We start from the raw sequence: 20,635 nt of genomic DNA on the forward strand, positions 1-20,635 counted from the left end.
CATGAAAATCATGTTCATGTTTTATAATTGTATATGTATACACTTGAACATTCAATTAGAAAATGAGTGCAGATTTGTATGTTCAACTTAGAATTAAACAAGAAAATGCGTATGCTCAGAAAAAAGAATTAGTAAATAAGGTAAGCATAATTTGAAAGAATGCATGTATGGCACATATAACAACTCTTCACATTATCTACATGCATGACTAGAATCACTTGTTTCCTGTTATTCTTATCATGATTATTGTTGCTCTCAATATCCCATTGTTAAAATTAGTGGATCAACTGATCGATATATTTGTCTTTTGTACATAAAATGCCAATACAAACACTTATATGAAAGCTCATTACTTGTACAAGATTATATTAAATTTATCATTCAAAGTCTTAAAAGCTAGAATAAACTTGCAGTTGGTTCAAAATACGTTCAAAGTTGTCATTCGATTTCCCTACAAGATGAGTATGCATCCCCTCATAGGTGGTCACCACAATCCCTTCATCCTTTGATAGACGTTGAACTTGCTTCTTGACATTGCAACCCTGATATGTGCATCGATAATAGCTTCTGCAACCATAGTATGTAAAATCAATGGGGGATATGTCTATCACCTTGTTACTATAAAAATGTTTATATGTAAGTTCTATTAGGAAATGACTTAGTTCACCAATATATAAAGTAACAAGTAAGATACTCATACATGCATTATTCTCTTACATACTTTGTAAAATTGACTTTTTATAAAGAAAGCTTTTCATTTTTCTTCTATGACATCTATGCAACAGATGGTCTATAAAAGCAAAATATTTGAAATCTTGAGTTTGTTTTGTTGTTATAATTGGACATCTTGGAGCAAATAACACAACATTTAGTTTTATTCACTAGATTATAAAAATTCATATAACAGACATGATCCTAATTGATTACAACCCATTAATTAGGAATTTGAAAATGAATAAAATTGCCATTTTTCTCATCAATGTTATAAAAGCCAAATGGCATATATATACTGCTCACAATAAATATATTTTATCCTTTTTTCTAATATAGCTTTCTATTTAATAGATATGATTACTTATATATCACTCAAGAATAATGGCCTCCTTACAAAAAGTTAGTTTTCTAAGAAAGTTCGTCACTTTTTATGCCCATTTATCTTCATGTATCTTGTTGTGTTAATCATTATGATCTTAATCTTCACCAAAGTTAACTATTTTTTAAGTTCCTATTCACCTAAGCATTCATCTACTCAAGGCTAGTTAATCATGCATGCACGCGATGATGCCATCTCTTTGATAAGCAATATATTCCCTACATAACATGATTTGAGGTGTGAAACTTCTAGGTCATACTAGCTGATAGATAATTAACAACATATCAAAGTTGTAGTAGTCATTTAACAAACATTTCTCAAAGAAGAATAGAATACATAAGCTGGAGATTGAAATGGTGGGTTTCCAGTGATGCACAAAGATAGGGACCAAATTTTCAAATGATGATTCTATGATTAAGTAGCATACGATATGGCTAAGTCATGAAATGGAATTTTATGCAGAATATTGTTCTGGGGTTTTCAATTAGTTTATTGTTTGTCTAAATGTCATTATCCTAGCTGTTAATTAGCAAGTTAAGCAACTTTTTTGATCTAGATTGATGGAATTTTAGTTGTTTCATATGTTATTTTATAGCCTTCAGATAGCCTTTTAGGGTTGGGCGGCCCTTTAGACAAGTTTGTGATTGCCATAGATTATATCTATGAATGAACCAAATTTTTTTAGTTAGTTTTCTAACTCTCATCATCGTCTTCTTAGCTATAACTCTGTCCTCTTTTTGTTGTTCATAATTTTTTTTCTTGTCACTATACTTTCATTGCAACCAACAGCTAGCTTTCCTCTCTGATCTAATCAACTTCTCTAATCCATCAAATCTAACCTAAAAAAGTATTGAAAACCATTCTTTTTACGACTCTTATTTGTTGCAAGTTTTAAGGTATCACTCAACTAGTTAGATTTGTAACAGATCTAGGATTTAGTACCTCCATCCTTGATCCAAAACAATCACCTGACCCATTTTGGACCACTGAGGCTATCTCTGATAGGTCTAGACAAAGTTTAAGAGTAAGACCCACTCCATCCCAGGCTCATTAATAGTTGCGTGGAGCATAACTTTCACACATATTGTTCATTTTAAAACTTTTTTAAAAAAATTGAGGGAACTTTTGATATTTACAAAATGGTGACTTGTCAATAGGCTCGTTAAGCTTTGAATGAGCCCGTGCCGAGGTTGTCAGGCCTCAGCAGTGCACAGTCAAATAAAATTTTATCATTTTTAAATTTTTGACTTTATTATATTTTTATTTTGGGAGGAATTAGACAATGCGATGATGACAGAGGTGATGTAAAAATCAAAATCTAGATCTAGGATGACTTCAGATTTTCTCTGATTATTCATACTCTTGGATCATTGAACCAATCCTAATCGTTGAGTAAGGGGCATACCATCACTAACTGGTGCAATTGTTAACTCGATCGTTCGAAATGATAAAGAGATCGAATTAGCTCAAAGTAGTCCTAGCGGATCAAAATTGGCCCCAACAATAGAGAGGAGAGGAATAAGTCTGAATCCCTCCTTCCTCCATTTTTCTTATCATTTTGATGGCTACAGTAGGGCAAAAATTCATAAAATCATAAAAAATTATGCCAAAATTTTGTGTTTTCACATAATTTCATAATGTTGTATAACTAAGGATGATCTTTATATTGAAAATTTTTTTATGATTTTCATTAATCAAGCAATTTTTTAGATAAAAATATATATTGGATTAAAAATAATAATAAATAAAATAAACTTCAAAAATCTAAAAAAAATGATAACATATGTGGGATATGCATGTTGCTTGCTACATTATTCTGATAGTAATTTATTAAATATGAGTAGGTTATGGCTACCCGAACTCAAGTCAAAGACATTATGTTCGAGCATGTACCACCCTTCACAATCTTAATCAAATTATAGATCATATTTTGCAACCTCAATCTTTCCTAAATAAGAGTGGGACGGCCAACCCAATATCAAATAGAGAACCTCAAATTATCGATGCAGGGTGGGCATAGTTTATGAGTTAGATTGCTAACCAAGGTCCTGACTATAACCAAAATCCTGGTATCCACGAGCAATATCGATACTCCATGAGGAACTAAATGTTGATATGCATTTTATAATATGAATAAATTTGATATATGTATTTTTGAGATCAGAAATATAGATTGCATATGTTTAATTATTACAATTGTATCTATTAAGTAATCATACGGTCTCTCGAGCTGATGTACTCTGCATATGAGTATCAGTATAGTATTGTTCGGTATCATCCTATATTAGTACTTGAGTGGTACGGTATTGGTATGAAACTACGAACCTTGTTCGTACTAATTAGTTACAATTTCAGAAAAAATTTAATGTCTTCAAACTAGAATAAATATTTGGCATGGATTTTTGAACTCGGTCCTCACTAGTATAAACAGAGGTATTGCAATCAGTTTTAGAATTCGATCTATGAAAGTAAAACAATTTGAAACCCTATTTTTGAATTGTTATTGTTTTTTTATTATTTTTAGGTCCAATGAAGCTGATCAGCAGAGTGAAGAAATTGCTTCCTGAGAAACCTAGAGCCATCTTTTTCAAATCCTAGACCTCCACAACTATAAATGTACACTTAAACATTCATTCTTCTTACATTAAACCCTAACGCATGCATTCAGCCTTCATACCTCATGGTCTATATCAGGACTTCAAGTACTTTGAACCCTTCCTAGACTTACAATGAACACCAGAGGATCAAGACGGATATTGAAGACAACCAATGGAGGAGTTGAGTTATGCATGGACAGCATGTTTGGAAGAGGTTTCACGCTGTCATTTGATAATGAAAATAAAATAGATCTTGAAAACAAATTCTAGACTTCGAATACCTTCAACCTAGCCTTTTCAAGAAGACTAGAGGATCAAAATTGATCTTGAAGTCAATAAATTGAGGAGTTGAGTTATGCATGGACAGCATGCCTAGAAAATGTTTCATACCGTAATATGATATATGTTTGGCTCTTGTAAGTAACATCAGCAACATATCATATGAAAAAGATTATACATCATTTTAACAAATAATTTTGCTATTTCTGCACCCTAGCTGATTCCAGACTGACATCCCGTTTTGTTTTTTTAATGTTTTGTAATTTTCGAACCCAATAGCCAAATCCTTGGCAATGTATTTATTGTCCTACATCAACATAAGGAGAAAACCAAAATGTAGCTAGGAGACATCACAAAATTATTTTGTGAGTTCCACCAGCCTTATCGGCAATTAAGGTGATGACGCGCTTCATTCATCCAAAAGCATCTAATACCATTTGAGACACAAAATCCTCCACAGCTTCCAATAAAGTCATGCTCTAAGCCTCCAAACATATAAGAGAAACCACTCTTTGTTATGGAGAAGGCCTTTGCATATAATAGCAATTTGGTCTCTTCTTACTATAGAATAGGATTATTATATTTGCATGGAAACCCTGAAAACCTGTCACCATTTCTCATATGTATGAAGCCCGCATATACAGTATAGGCATTTGCTTTTGATTATAGGACAATGTCATATTAAATCATGTTACTCAATGATCATACTGTCCATACATTATTAGTGTTCAAATGACTTTTAAAATTAGGATAATAATTAAACCATGATATATATACATTGAAATCGATTAAAATTTTTCCCCCCATAAAGATGGCGTGATTTGCATGTGTGTATATCAACTGAAAGGCTGGTCGTTTTTGGTTTCAAACATCTATAAACTTTGTTCTATTTCTACATCAACAGTGTATCTTTTCCTAGTTTTTTTATCGCGAGCTTGTAATTAGTTCTGCTAATTCTTATCTGGTAAATTTCTGCTTATGTTGAATATTAGGTGGGATGCTGGGAAGCCATAGCCTAGATAAAAAAAGGATTTTTTTTTCAAACTTTTATCCAAGTCGTAATTTATCCGAATAAAGGAGATGATCTAAAGCCTTGTTAAAATTTTGAGGCTATAATTGACTAAATGTAACATGATGTCTATTTATTCTTCGTCTTGCTTCAGCATATCAAGCTTTCATTATTGGATGTTAACCCCAAAACACGTTCTTGGGTTTTATAAAATGGCCATGATTAACAGCCTACACTGTTGTAATTAACTTCAAAAATCAAGTGTTAATTATTATATTGAAATATTAAAATAGTTTAAGCTTGCTGTTTAAATAAAAAATATTCGTCATCTTTTGATATTCCACTATGATGGCTAATAAAAAGATGTACTGTTATAGTATAGGTATAATTTAATTTAAACAATTGTTTTTGTAGTTATTAAGATAAAAATTATTGATTATTTACTGTGTCATCTTTAACCAATTACTGATCGTCTCTGCATGAATGGTTCAGATCTTACCCATTAGAAATATTGTTCAAAAGGGATAACCGCTATGCACCAAAGAAAGGGGATAACCCCTATATTTACTTTTTCACAACAAAATAAAGATGGTGTTAGACTAAGTTACCGACTAAACTGTAGTTTAATTTTGGAATCTGAAATAATTGGTTTGGCACTTGGACTAGAGTGGCTATCTTTGCACATGAACAAAAGACGAAATAGCCGTTGTTTGTTCACGGGATAGAAGTTTGACCATCAAAAAGCTTTTAATCTGAATTATCATGTAATTAACTCCAAACTTCCTCATTACTGAAGACTAATAAGCCCCAATAGGGCTGGCTTGTAGCACCACTCATGCCAACGTGCATGACCTTGAAACAACATGGTATCCAGGAGTTGCACCATAGACTTCTGATCCCCTTATATCTATTTGTCCTTTTCTCTTCGGCTGTATCTATTTTTCCTTTAAATCAAGTAGAGAATTTCCATTATCCAGGCTCATACATGATACTAGAATTATGCCTATACAAATATGATCATCGACCAAGGATGAGGTTAAGAGAAGGCGAAGAGAAGAAAAGCAAGGAAGATGGGAGATAGCTAACCAACCTTGGAAATTTGTTATTCTTCACAGCCTTCTGCCCGTACTTCCTCCACCGGTATCCATCATCGAGTATGTCAACCTGGCTCCTTGTTTGGAAAGCATAGCGAGGCGTTCTCACCTTCTTCTCCCTCTTCTTCGTAGCTGGTTTTCGCTCAGCCTCTGACCCAATTAAGATCTCCCTGCGAGGAACCCCATGATCATCTAAGACCTGAGCCTTCGCCGTCTCGTTCCAACCCAAGAGACCACTGGAGTTGTTAGTGTGATGTTTGGTAGAGACTGGTTGGGGAGTGAACGTGTTGGCTGAGAACAGTGTGAGATGGGAAGAAGATGGCTGTAGGGGTATTGGGACACCATATTCTTCCATGTTAGAGAGAGAGAGAGAGAGAGAGAAGAGAGATGGCAGAGAATCTAAGATGCAGGTGCTTTTCTGTGCCTCTGTGGGGTCTTAAATAATGGAAAAGTTGGAGGGCGGCTAATGGCAAGGTGCAGTTTTCTGAAAGATGATCTCCTTAGCATCTGATGGAATGGAGAGGAGTTGAGTCGTGAACGGCACGTAAATTGGTGATAAAGGTATGTGAATCAGCTGATCAGTCTCCAATAGCAAATAGGCTACTATTCTTGCTTTTTCTATTGCTTGGATTTCAAGTTTTCCCGATCCATATTGGGCTTTGTTCAATTTTCTTAAAAGGAAACTATATAGACAGAAAAGTTTGTATACAACTGCTAGCACAATGAAGGCCCTAATCACAAGCCTGTCCTACGCGCGGCAGGTGCTTCGAACGAGTTCTATTTTTCTGAAGGATAATTCGGCTACGGTGATTAGCTGGATCTGCAGGAGCTCGAGTAGTCATAGAGATGCTCATTCCCCGCTCCGCAACATTTATATGATGGTGAAGGAGGGTGTTACATTCTAGACTATGCATGTATATCGTGAGGCCAATGGGGCGGCCGACTGGGTGGCGGCATATATAACGAGCCACTCAAAAGGCACCCTATAGGCTGAGGAGAGAGAGATGTCCGGAGCACTTCGAGACTTTTGTATTCCGATTTTATTGAGTGTATTCGTATCCGTGATATATGAAATGCCCGTTTTAGCAAAAAGAAGAAGAAGAAAAAAAAGAGCCATAATCACGTTAGTTAAATAATTTTCTTGTAATTAAACATGTAATATGTACTAAAGAAAGGTAGTCTGCCTTAGTTGTCCTATCTAACCATTAATTTACCATAAGTCACTATATGATGTGACTAATGATCTTCGTATTATCTTTTTGGCTGCATCTAAATATATATCACTATACATAAAAATTTTTATATCAACCTGGAAGTAACATGCTATTTTGTGGACAACAATTTAGTCAAATAATCACTATCTTCTGTTAATTCCTGTCGTAACAACTAATAAACTAACATTAAAATAAATAATCATTATGAAGGAGGCCCTTGATACGAGGGTTTATAAAGATTTTTTAAGATAACAAAAAGTGTAAAAAAAAATGAGGGGATAAAAAGCAAAAAAAGAAAACAAAAGATAGAATAATTGAAGCAGAAAAAAAAAGGAAATATAAGCCTAAAATGTTGACCAAACGGATATGCTACTCTATATCAATGTTTAAAACAACAGTAGAAAGCACTTTCTGTCAGTGACTACCAGCTACTAGTCTCATCTAGCCCTCAGCAAGAAAGTGTCGGTACCAATGATCTCACAAGCCTTTGAATTTGAATTAGTAGAGATTGCAACATTATGTTTCAAACTAAATACCATATGATGACCAAGATTAGATCATAACTTGGTCTCACCTACATAAAGACCTAGAATTAGTGGAAACCTGGTTGAGTACTAGATCATGGGTAAGATCAAACTCAAGTCTCTCGTGTTATAAGAGACTTTTGCGAACTCAGCTAGTTGGCACCCTCATACATACATAGATACATACGTAGGCATGTACATACATACATGCATGCATACATACGTACGTACCTACGTACACACGCACGCACATACATACATATATACATACATTATGTATGCATGCATGCATGTATGTATGTATGTATGTGCGTATGTATGTATGTATGTGTGTGTTAGTGGACATCTGGTAGGATTGTCCAAAAGCTTGTGTTGCTGAGGTGGTTGATATGATCCTCGCTGATCAGGGTATACACCTAAAATACTTCACTGTTGTTTTTCCTTGCTCTCATATGTTCTTTTAAACAGTTTGGCAATATTATTTTTTGTACCGGCTTCATTTTTACACCCTATCATTAACATATTAGTTTACTTTTTTTATTCAAGATAAGAATCATGGTCTTTGAACTGGTTTGATAATTTACTAGAACAAGTGATGCATGTACATCTCTTCTAGAATTATGTTAACTTACCAAATTGTCATTAAACTGCAAATGGGGAATGCTGCTATTTTGACTTGTATCCTGTAAAACATAGGTCTAAAAAATAGGTTCTATGAAAGTGTTGCAACATATAAGCATTTCTTTTCTTTCTTCCCTACTATTTATATTTATCATTGTAACACTTTAAGGTCTCTGTACATTGGTTAGTGTGGTACAGTTGAGTTCAACTTCTAATTTGATTCAATTGGTGCCCATATATGCTTGCATCTAGCCAATCCATAGTTATCAAATAAATAAAGTGAATATTTGCTTTAACAAATAAAATAACCATCTTCGAGTTTAGCTACTTCGATGCCCAAAAAATATATCTTACTTCTCCATGCTCTTTCATCTCAAAACATACAAACGGCTCACGAATACTAGAAACCTCATCAATATCATCACTAGTGACAATTACAATATCGATATAGAGGAAAATTATCACGACAACCTTACTAACATGTTTCATAAATAAACTAAATAATGTAGAAGATAAAGAATAGCCAAAAAAAATAAGTATTCTACAACTTTTTCATACCATACTCTAGGCACCTACTTAAGACTATACAAATTTTCATAAGTTTGCAAACAAATTAACTCAAGAGGAAAGGAGTCAACAAATCTAGTGGCTGCATCATACAAATCTCCTTGTCAAGAATATCATGTAAGATTGCATTCTTTACATGCATCTATCATAAAGACCTACCTTGCCAACTGCTAGGAAAATAAACACTTCGAATGAAATCAATTTTATGAAGTCTCAGCAAAATCAACTCTATAATTATGCAAACATCTTCTTTAAGGGCCTAGTTTTGTAGCACTCGATAGACTTTTTTTTAATCTGGTATACCCACTTGCAAGAAATTTGAGACACCCTACTAGGCAAAGGAACAAAATCCCATGTCTTCTCATCCTTAAGAGTTAAAATCTCTTCTTTCATGGCATTCTCCTAACATCAATGCTCTTAGTCTCATTATATAAAGTGTGTTCTATCTGCCATGTTCAAGATTTATAGTTTATTATTCAGATTTGTTGCTATAAATTTGGTTTATAGATCATCTCTTGGTTTACATTGTTTATCACTCGTCTCAAATGACCTTTGGCAACAACAGTTGACAAATTATCATGTCTTTCTGTTTATAATGTGTTTTGATATTAAGGAAAAATTAACTACTTCAAACTAATTCGAGGGTCATTACATTAGTTTGATTTGGTTCCAAAGTTAAGTGTTCCTCCTCTTATTCCAAAATTGGTAACCAATTAGGATCCATCTGGGTTGTGGTTGATTGAATCTTGAATTGAACCAACTCAACCAATTTCTCCTAAACTAGATAATGAAATATATTAACATTAAGATATTTATATAAAAAAATAATGTTTGATATCTATTCAATTTTTAATTGTTGCTAAACTGATAATAGAATATAATATGACCACTATAAATTTATAGGATATAGTAGAAGAAAAATACTATAAAACAGTTATTTAGTTAAAGACAAAGTTCCAGAAACTTATGATTCTTATTTTGCTACTAAAATATTTCAGATAATCCTTTTTGTTTTGGTCCTGATCCACTGGATCCTGTTGAATTTGAAAAAGAATAGCATATGATTTTTTGGCAATACTTTTCACCTACTGGATATGGTAGTTTGATTTTCTTTAACAGAATGGAAGTAAACACTTAATTTCCCATCGCGATGGACTGGTTTTGCCCTCCATTACTGGCTTAACTAACAATACCAAATGGTATATGAGATGGCAATGGCTCCTCCTCCTCATCACTTTCTCTTATGAAACCAGGGGTCTATCGTACCTTCGAAATACATGCCACAAATAATGATGGAGAATTTTTATGTAGAGCAAGTTAAATAAAGTTGTAACAAGTGGCGCATTATTGGAGTGGGATATATGGAGGAGGTCTTTTGACACTACCAATGGTATAGATTAGAATCCATTCCTGCATGAATACAAAACACAAAAAGACAATTAAAAATAGTGCTGCTGATGATATCGAACTACAAACCACTCATGGCCACAGTACACAAGCAGAAGTATTTTTTGTAGAGTTTTCTTTTTTAGTTTTATATATGTATACCCTTATAAGTATATGTATACATATAAAAAAATAATTTTAAGGGTATACATATAAAAAATAATTATAAGGGTATAAATATACATAGTAAATCTGAGAGGCTATACATAATTTATAAGCATATCACAAATACTAAAGGTGTACAAGTAATTTTAGATATTTATAAGGATATGGTACATATAGGAAACTCTTTTTTCTAAGAGGTGACAATGTACTCCATCGCATTGGATACCTGATCCGACCCAATCCTCATGGGGCAGGTTTTATGTACCCAATCTGTAGTAGGTCCAACATGAATGTAGGTAATGGTAAAACCCATCATCTAATCCGGATATATGTAACTTTTTCCAAATCTCCTCTCCAAGGCAAAAAAAAAAAAAAAGTGCGCAAAAGAATTGATTTTTTGCAGCTTATTTAGCAATTGAACCAACGATCAATGACTACAAATACATGTTAAACTACCAGCTTATCATGCTAGTTAATTCTTTGATAGTAGTAAAAATGAGTTGAGATCAGATCCTGCATTACCCTAGACTGGAGGGGCAAGGGGCTAGGCTGTATTTGACAAAAGGCTACCTCTGCAAAGATTATTACCTTTGGTTTCTTCTACTAGTAAAAGGAAAGAAAGAAAAAGAAAAAATATTTAATGATGAAAACGATGATGATGCCACCTCTCATCTCGAGCAGGATCAACATAAGCCGCTCTTCTCATCCCCTGGACAACTTAATTATACAAATAGATGCTAGCTCATAGATGTGGAAGCAAGAATTCTGACTTAATTCTCATTTGCAGACCATCCCTTTTCAAAGAAGAAGACTTCCTAGCTTTTTAATGATTATGTAAACCACCTCTCATGTCAATGGCATGTTGGAGTTTTAATTTTTTTTTTAAAAAATAAATTTTCACATCTCCTAAACTTTAGTTGTTTAAAATGTTTTAAAATATTTTTTATGAGACATCTTTTAAAATATGAATCTTCGAAAGAGAACGTTGGTTTCCGAAAAGATAAAATGTTTCTGAAACATTATGGATCTTCGGAACTATCACTTCTTTTTGATCTTCGGATATAGTCTATAAATAGACTTTTCCGAAATTAATCAAAATAAAATTCAATCTCTCTCTCACTTATACTCTATCTTTGGAGAGTTTCTTCCACAAGTAGAAAGTTCTTTCACTCTTCAACTTTTTGCTTTATATCTTTTTTTTTCTAGGCAACAGAAGGAGTCGGCCGGGTCAAGCCTCCCTAGCAATCGTGCTCATTAGAGAATAATCGGGCTGAGCCGGGTTGTTGTACCTTGAGAACGAGATCGTTGCAAATATACACATAGGGGACAAATCACGTTCTTAGGGCAATGTATATCACGCATCTTGATCTAGATAAGCTATTTTCAATCTTCTAAATTTATTTTAGTAAATTATTTTTTTTATAATACTATTATAAAATGATGATATAGTAATTTTTAGCTAAAATATTTTTTAACATGCCATATGTCTATTCTCTTGATGCATGACACAAACTCTTGATGATCCACCCAAGCATTTGCTGGTTGGTAGCATGTGCCTCATTTACTGTATATTCACTCTGACAAGCAAGGATCTCCATCATCATCAAATGCACTCTTCGTTGTCAAATCATACGTACCGCTCCTATCAGACACGATGAGATGGCATGCCTTAGAATTGACCTCCGCCGATGGGGACATATCCACTAATGGGAGGCTGCCAAAAAGGCCGCCTTAAAAATATTTAAATCTTCTTGAAATAGGTACGGCTCAGCCCACGATCAACACAGTGAGTAAATGAAAGCATATGTCCATCTTAGTTGGTGACTAATGCCGACCCTCGTTTATATAAATAGCACGGAGGAAACTCTTTATTTATGTTTTCTCTATGCTTTCTCAAGTCTCCATTGTCTTACCGAGATCTCTGCTTGAATTTAGACATTGAAGGATACCCTGCCGGATAAACTCTGATAAGTGAACTTTCTTTCTTATTTCAGATTGGACATTTTCTTTATCCATGCATAGCCACACCAATCACCCTCCAACTCACCATCTTCTGCTCGAACCAACCTTGCTGATCCAACCAATAACTTCACCGGCCTCACCAGCACTCACCAATCTCCAAACACAACGTGGACGGGCCGGATTTTGGCGGCAACCGGAGATACAGTACAAGTAGCCTATCAACGCTAATATGTTGCGTTGTAGACCATGAAGTGCATCTCTTCTTCAAATAGACACCCTTTTTGTCAGGCTTATTTTCCAACCATGAGGACTGCCTTGACTCACACAGCGCGAGGGGTTGGTGTAACGATTCATGGATGGGTTGGAACATGGAAGGTCAGAATGGCTCTCATATAGAGCAGATCATAGCCAGGCCTCAGGCCTAAACTATGTATATTTTCAGTCGGAATACGGGCCGGGCCTTTTAACATTTGATATATTTGTGTGCAAATCCGGCCAATGATCAGCTCTACTCTCCGGCTAAGAATAGGATCTGGTACACGAAGAAGTCGGTCTAAAGAAGTCGAGACCTTCTCAGCAAGATGCTAGCTCTGTGATTGGTCCAATTGCACTGGCCCCCTAAAACATTTCCTACCGAAGGGGAAGAAAAACAGAAGGTGCAGTATCAGATTCACTCTTTTACACATATCTTTCATAAGATCCTGAATTAAGAACCAACAAAAATCATTATCGGATTAGGCTTTCCCTTTAATAATGAGAACAGAACTACCAAATCTATCTCTGCATTTATATAATTTGCTCAATTGGTTGCATAAAAGTTGATTATGAAATTTTTCACAAAGCAAATCTCAGTTGAAAATTGTATTTCTGTGTCACCAGCCAATTAAAGCTGGACAGCAACAGCTGAACTTGAGCATTATTCCAAAAGTTTGATCAACTCAATTAAACTTTAAATACGTTTTCGCTCTTTAGGAACAGAATAAAAGTGAGACCACATTGACAGGCTTCTATTACATGTATGATCGCATGCGAGGCCTCACAATGGATTGGGCTCCATCGACAAAGATCGTAGTGCCAGTCATGTAGCGGGACTCATCTCCCACCAGGTACAGTACAGTGGAAGCAAGATCATTCTTGGGGTCGAGCCATCTCAGAAGGGGCATCACATCCCTTGTGAACTTCTCTGCCTTCTCCTTCCCCACTGAAAGCGGATACTCATCTCCCAAGTGCAAGCCACGGGCAATTGCGTTGACTCTTATCTTGTACTTGCCAATCTCCATTGCTGATAGCTGTGATGGCAAGAATAGTTTCAGCAATATAAATTACTTCAACTCAATGGAAGGACATAAAACAGAATAGATACTAATATGATCATATTGGGATAACGTATCACATATGATATTGTTGTCGCAATGGCTTTCTTCAAAGGAAGAGTAGGAGAAATTCAGTATGCAATACAAATACACACTATATCTGAGGAAATCAACAGTGAAAGGAATCACCATTACAAAGACCCACATTTTCAATCCATCATTAGCTACAAGGCCTATACCTCATTTGCGCTATCTGGTGCATGAATATAGAACAAGGTGGAGGAAAAGGATTACAACCTGAACACTATTCCGCTCGGAGTTGATTTTCTCATAAAGACCTAGTCTATGATGCTACAGCAGTGGTCTTCGGAATGACGTCGTGATGGAAACAATAACACCAAAGAAAATTCATTCTTTAGAATTATTTTTCCACTCTCAAGTTAAAACCCTAGGGGGCTGGTAAAGGAAGATGCACCACACCAAGATTTACTAATAGCTCTCCTAATCAGGGATGCCAATTATAGGTCACATAGAAAAAAACATCTGTACTTTGGAGTCTGTCCATCAAGTTTCTCTCAACCGCAGCGGTGGAAGAACTGTCAAATTACAAAGCATCTAGTGATCGGTGAAGCAACATGCTTTCTAATTAATTCTTTCTAGCTAACTATTCCTAGATTCCCAATTCATGTATCTTGACTATAGTGCTTGGGAAAAGAGAGGAGCTCCTCTGGTCATATTCTAAGAACAACTAAGTTTTCATTAATTTATGAATGGTGTTGCTGCTGACCAAGAACCTTGTATGGCAGGAAGAAATGAGACAGAAGACAAACTAAGCAATCATAAAACAAGTGCCAACACTGATCACATCAAACTTTTCAAACTTTTTACTTGTGAACTCTTTTCTCTAAATACTGACAAGCTTATATAATTAGAAATTAGTAGTACTCCATGAAGTGCTCCACTTTAATAGCCAAGACATCATGTCACATTTTCTTTAGCCACAGTACAGCACACAAACACAAATCTCCTGCCCAAGTCATCGTATCCACTCCATGCAACTTTGAGATTAAGATTTTAGATAAAGAAATTATCAACATTCAAATATAAATGAAGTATTTTGCTACATATATGCTGCATCCACCTGCTTGACTGATAAATATTCATATAATAGTTAGCGCAATCAGATGCTTGGAAGACATTTCATGCATTTAAAAGCTTGAAGTTTTGCATAGGTGGCCTAATTCATTCTGCAACATAGGATAATCAACAGGTCAGATGTGGATTGTCCATGCTTCAGGGATCACTTTGTCAATTGTGAGCTAATCTATCTTCATGTTTCGAATTGGCTGTCCAAGAGCATTCAAGGGAAATACAATAGGATGTCAAAAACTTGTTAGGATTTATAACTTGGTTTATATGTTCCTCTCTCTGTCCACCATCAAGCTATAAACACACATTTGTATGTACACAAATGCACAAAAAAATAGACGCATATGTACTAGTCAAACTTTGGTTTCTCTGATCTGCAACTGCATGATGATACAGTATGGAAAAACATAAATCTAGGAAAGCAATTGCATAACAGTAGAAGCATCTAGATGCCCACATACTTACCCGAACCAACTGTTGTACAGCAGCCAAACTTGAGCCATATGCAGCAGCACCCGGATACAGTCCTCTTTCCATGCCAATGATCTGCATTAGAAATACGATGGATCCTCCCGATTTGGATTCCTGCATTTGCTTAGCAACAGCCTTTAGCAGAAACCATGGCGCCATAAAATTAATTTTTATTGTTTTCCGATATTCCTGTTCAGTCATATGTAGACATTCTCGCATCTTCCCTGTCCAAATAGTTAGAGGTACAAAACATTAACACATGAGATATATTAACAAAATCTTTTGGTTATGTTAAATAAATCATCTTAAGCACCAAAATGCCAGCATTTTGAAATTCCGATAATGATCATCTTCCATGGAGCAAATAAACCAACTTATAGTAAACTTATGGTCTAGACTGCATCTCTGAAGTGTTAAAATTTAAGATTATTAGTATATAAATCCACCAATTATATGGAGCACTATGACAAAAATCTCATCCTTATTTTTAGCAAGATCTTGAAAAATTCTTATCTAAGCAAAATACTACATGATATAGTTTTAAATATAACTGGTTTTGAAAAGAGGGCCCCACACTAAAGACAACAGATATTTATTGAACAACATCTGTTCTGGAAATAAAGAAAATTTAGTAACATTTTATTCGGAATAAAAAATGATTTTGCATTTTCTTCTTGGGATATGACTCTAGAACCTTCGTTCAGAAAAAAAAATACTAAAAGAAACATTTCTATGAAGCATGCTGGGGGGCTCGACTTCTCAGTGGACAACCATCATCCAGATTAGATATATTGTGTCCCATTTTCATTCCAATTTGATGGTTCCAGTTCAGTAACTTTAGTAGCTAATTTATCTAATGCAAAATAGAGTGTCAAATGTGATCTAGTCCTTGTTGGAAAGTGAAAATAAACAATCCAGCCAGTTCTAAGCATCTAAAAGAGGGATGAAAAGAATAGAGGGATTAATGAAATCCTCAATTGTTCTTTACTAATTTTTCATTCAGTGTTTATTAAGTCTCAGCTAATTTCCCTTCTCTTTTTGGATTTGATCACCTCATCAACTTTCCAGGAAATCAGAAACTTTAACTTCAGATTAGAGGCCTCTTACTTTCACAGATCCAGTAATATTAAATTCATTGCACCTGCATATCCACTAACAAAGTTGCACTGTCTCACTGTTGGATATACACTAGGAGAGCAATAAAGGATGTATTGAAAACAAGGTTCGCCATACTGGTACCGAACCACGTACCAGTGCCGCACTAGTATAGACATACCGAGTGTCGTACGGTACGGTATGCGGTACGTCAGGCGTACCGATACCGGTAATCCGGTACCCACCGGTACAGCATACCATGATTGAAAATCTTTATGTGGATACATGAAATTCAATTGAGATTGCAATAGATCACATAAATAATACTGAAGAACAGAAACACTCTATTGATATTTACTCACAGGTCCTATCAATCAGGTGGAGGGAAGTTCCGAAATCCAAAACCTGCTTATCTGGCCACTGAATATTTGAGATAAATGGGTTTGAAGATCTAAGGTAAGAAATAAAAAGGAGATAAAATTTTCATAGATCCCAAGAGTTTAGATGATACACTCTCAAGGACCTAATCCAAGAGTATCAAACACTTGGTCCTTCTGTGAATTTCACAAGAAAAAGGAAATGGAGAAAAGGTACAACTTGATCTTTAAATTTAAGAAGATTTATTAAGTCAAAAATAAAGAAAAAAATCTGCTCCCATCTTTCCTCATGAGTTTCCTCATTTAATCTTCTTGCCAAAATGCCTGAAAACTGTTGATTTTTGTATTCACATTCAACCATTATACTTAAATTTAGAGTTATGTGTAGCATTAATTTGCCACCAATTTTGTTGCATTAATGGTAAAATTAATTTTGACTTTAAGAACAAAGCAAGAAGATAAAATAGAACATTTGCAAATTGATTAATTTTCAAAGGACTCTCATGAGCACAGAAAAAAGAGAGCAAGATTTGCAGGTTTGCAGAAGAACATGATGCAGATGGCAAGTAGAACATTCACAAGATATGCTCATGTTCACCCATAATCTTTCTAGACAAGTTTTATAAGGCCTTGATCTATCGGCTTGTTAATGTGTTATCTATCAAATATGAGATTTATAATGCTCACTACTCTCACATAACCTTTCATCCTATCATGACAGTATTATGATTAGCAATTCCTCAACTTTGCTTCCCCTCAGAGGATCTTTATCAAGGTTCAAGCAAAATATCAAAGTTTTGCTAAGATCAATGCCAAAAATAATTGTACATAAAATAATGAGCACTAGAGATTTGTTGCTGCCCTAAGTTTTAGAAGATTTTGAAAGAAGACAAATTAGTCCTGACTACTGAGAAACATCATTCCTTTCACCTTGAGTGATTGCTGTCATCTAGCCAAGCAGATTTGTCAGATTTGGAGTTTGGCATGAATTTTGTAAGTCTTTTTCCATTCGAACCACACAAATATAACTGTGTTTTTCTCTTTGGACAAGAATAAGATTCTTAGAAGTTTATTGTGAATACAAGCTACTCATAATACAGGCCTAGCTTGATCAAACAAACCCAGTCTAAAAATATATTACCCATAACTAGTCAAATTTTACTCCAAAATAGCATCCATTCTTATTTCCTATGAGCTTCTGATCATCACCTCTTTGCCCTATCTTTTATTAATTAATCTAGTAATTATGATGTTTCAAGTAAATTTATAAATATTATAAACAAGGTGCATCTGTCGTGAACATTTAGATAGAACATCATTGTAGCTTGTGAGATTTCCTTGCAAGCACATCTTTGTAGCTTGTGCAAACTTTTCTCATATATTGTGCAGTTGGGCTAGAATATTATGGAAAAAAAGTGGTTGGTGAGTAGAAGATGGCTCTTCCGACAATAAGAAACACATAATGTAATCCATGCACGAAGGTCATAGACACAATAATAAGAGTTGTATAGAATTATTATTGTCAAATATTTCTTTCCATTTCCCTACTTAAGCTGAATAATTCCTTTCACCGATCAATTTATTTTAAAATTTACATGACAAATAAAAAAAGAACTTCACCAAATTCCAACAAAGAACACAAGCAAGATTACTTTTTGCCGACTGAAAGAAGCACATCATTTGACTTACCTTCATATGAATAACAATTAACAAAGCCATCTACTCTCCCCAGGAGTTTCCACGCCGTACCCACAGCCTCATCAAAAGCAGCCTCCTTTTCTTCTTCCATATTCAATCCAACCACTTCTAATTGATCGGTTCCCTTCAATAAGCTCGCAATTTCCCCCACCATCTCCCTCAGACGATTCTCATCACCCATCAAAACTAACCTATTAATTACAAAACAGTTCATAAAATCAATAAAAAAACAACTAACTTGAGAAAAGAAGACAGATTGATCTAACCGAATTTAGACAAAAAGGAGAAGCCTTTAACCTTCATCTAATAGAGAATTGGAAAAATCCAACATCAACACTAACAGAGAAAATATAACGAAAAATATAATAAATAAAAAATAAATAAGGATCACCAAGAACAGAACCTGCCTTCGAAAAAGCTCAGTACTCAATGATAGGAAAAGGAAATCCATCAAAAAAAAAAACAACTGAAGGAAAAGAAAAGGAAGCAGAAAATTGAAGGCAAAACAGAGGACATGGAAGCAAATACCTGCAGCCAGAGTTAGCAAGGTAGTAAACAATGCCCTTCGAAATCTCATCTCCATCGGATGTCAGTAGAATCCTTTTCCCGGAGTTCTCCATTTCTTGGATTCTACTAAAATCTACTCAGATTGTAGACACCCACACCTAAAATCAGAGACTCTGAACAGGTTATAACGACGAAAAGGAGGAGGAAGGCTGGTCATAAACAAGGAGGTGACGACGACTCGAGTCTTTTCTTTCTAAGGGCAAGTCAATGGAAACATGTACGCGTGCAACGCGTGAAAGACGCGGCCTTTCAAGAAGCATCGAATGGGAAAAGATATAAAAATTGGTGTGAAAAATGGAAAGCGCCAAAGAAATTGCTTTGAACGATATATAGTGAGGCAGAGAGGGGAGATCGGATGGGACATGGAGAGTAGGCAATTTGGAATCGAGCGATTGGGGTTGGAATTGGGAGAGAGGGATGCGGGCTAAAGAAGCCAATTTGGATTTGGGTTGGGGTTGGGTGGCGGGACCCAAAACAGGATTGGATTTAGCCATTTAGGTATTGGGTGAGTCGCTGCGTGTGGTTTGCATATAATTATGGAGAGAAAGGAATGGCTATCTGGGCAGTGCAGATGGTATAAGATTTAGGGGTAATTAATCACCGGTACATTTATTGACCGGTCTTTAACGTTTAATCCCTATTGACTGGTTGTTTAACAATCAGTCCAGCCATATTTTAATACTTTATTATGAGACGAAAACGCCCCCTAAAAATATTAACATGCCCCTACCCCTTTTGATCTCCCATTCCCAGAAGAAGAAGAAGAGGCAGGGGCAGCCGCCACCGACCACGGCCCGTCCCCGCCCGAGCTCCCTCCTGCGGCCGCCACCAGCCCCGTCTCGCTCCCTCCCGAGCCCCGTCCCGCAGCCCCGCCCCCTCCCATGCCCCTTCCCCTGCTAATCTCTCGTTCTCAGAAGAAAAAGAAGAAGAAAAAGGCCTGGCCGCTGCCGACCACAACTCACCCCCGCCCGAGCTCCCTCCCGCGGCCGCCGCTGGCCCCTGCTCGCCCCCTCCCGAACCCCCTCCCGCGGCCTCGCCCCCTCCCGAGCCCCCTCCCACGGCCCGCCCCCTCCCGAGCTCCCTCCCGCGGCCGCCGCCGATGGCGGCCCCGCCCCCTCCCGCGGCCCCCTCCAACAGCCGCCACGGCCCGGCCCCCCTCCGGCGCCGCTGGCTCGCGGAAGGAGAAGAAAGAAGAAAGAAGAAGAAGAGAAGAAAAAGAAAAGAAAAAAAAAAGAAAAGGAAAGAAAAAGAAGAAAAGAAAAGAAAAAAAAAGAAAGAAAAGAAAAATAAATAAATAAATGCATAAATAAATAAATAAATAAATATAAATGAACAAATAAATAAATAAATAAATATTATATTCTAATAAAATATAATAATTATAAATAAATAAATAAAGCTGCCACGGTCGGGCCCTCTCCCCCGGCCCCCTTCCGGCGCCGCCGGCTCGCGGG

General features: G+C 35.9%; 2 protein-coding genes across 2 annotated transcripts; both read right to left on the bottom strand.

The window, feature by feature from the left end:
• Positions 1-266: 266 nt before the first annotated feature.
• Positions 267-6,546, bottom strand: LOC103698763 (putative WRKY transcription factor 43). The gene is made up of 2 exons (XM_008780808.5): positions 6,069-6,546; positions 267-567 (listed from the first exon to the last, which is right to left on the bottom strand). Exons 1-2 carry the CDS (start codon positions 6,425-6,427, stop codon positions 390-392), a joined length of 537 nt encoding a protein of 178 aa, XP_008779030.2. The 5' UTR covers positions 6,428-6,546; the 3' UTR covers positions 267-389.
• Positions 6,547-13,394: 6,848 nt separating this feature from the next.
• Positions 13,395-19,402, bottom strand: LOC103724102 (uncharacterized). The gene is made up of 4 exons (XM_008815258.6): positions 19,143-19,402; positions 18,606-18,805; positions 15,439-15,668; positions 13,395-13,800 (listed from the first exon to the last, which is right to left on the bottom strand). The coding sequence occupies exons 1-4, from the start codon at positions 19,232-19,234 to the stop codon at positions 13,522-13,524; spliced, it is 801 nt and encodes a 266-aa protein (XP_008813480.3). The 5' UTR covers positions 19,235-19,402; the 3' UTR covers positions 13,395-13,521.
• Positions 19,403-20,635: the final 1,233 nt, after the last annotated feature.

This window comes from Phoenix dactylifera, chromosome 12 (genome assembly GCF_051530095.1).
Source record: "Phoenix dactylifera cultivar Ajwa chromosome 12, Ajwa_hap1_PhDact_Kaust_v1.1, whole genome shotgun sequence".
Classification (NCBI taxonomy): domain Eukaryota; kingdom Viridiplantae; phylum Streptophyta; class Magnoliopsida; order Arecales; family Arecaceae; genus Phoenix; species Phoenix dactylifera.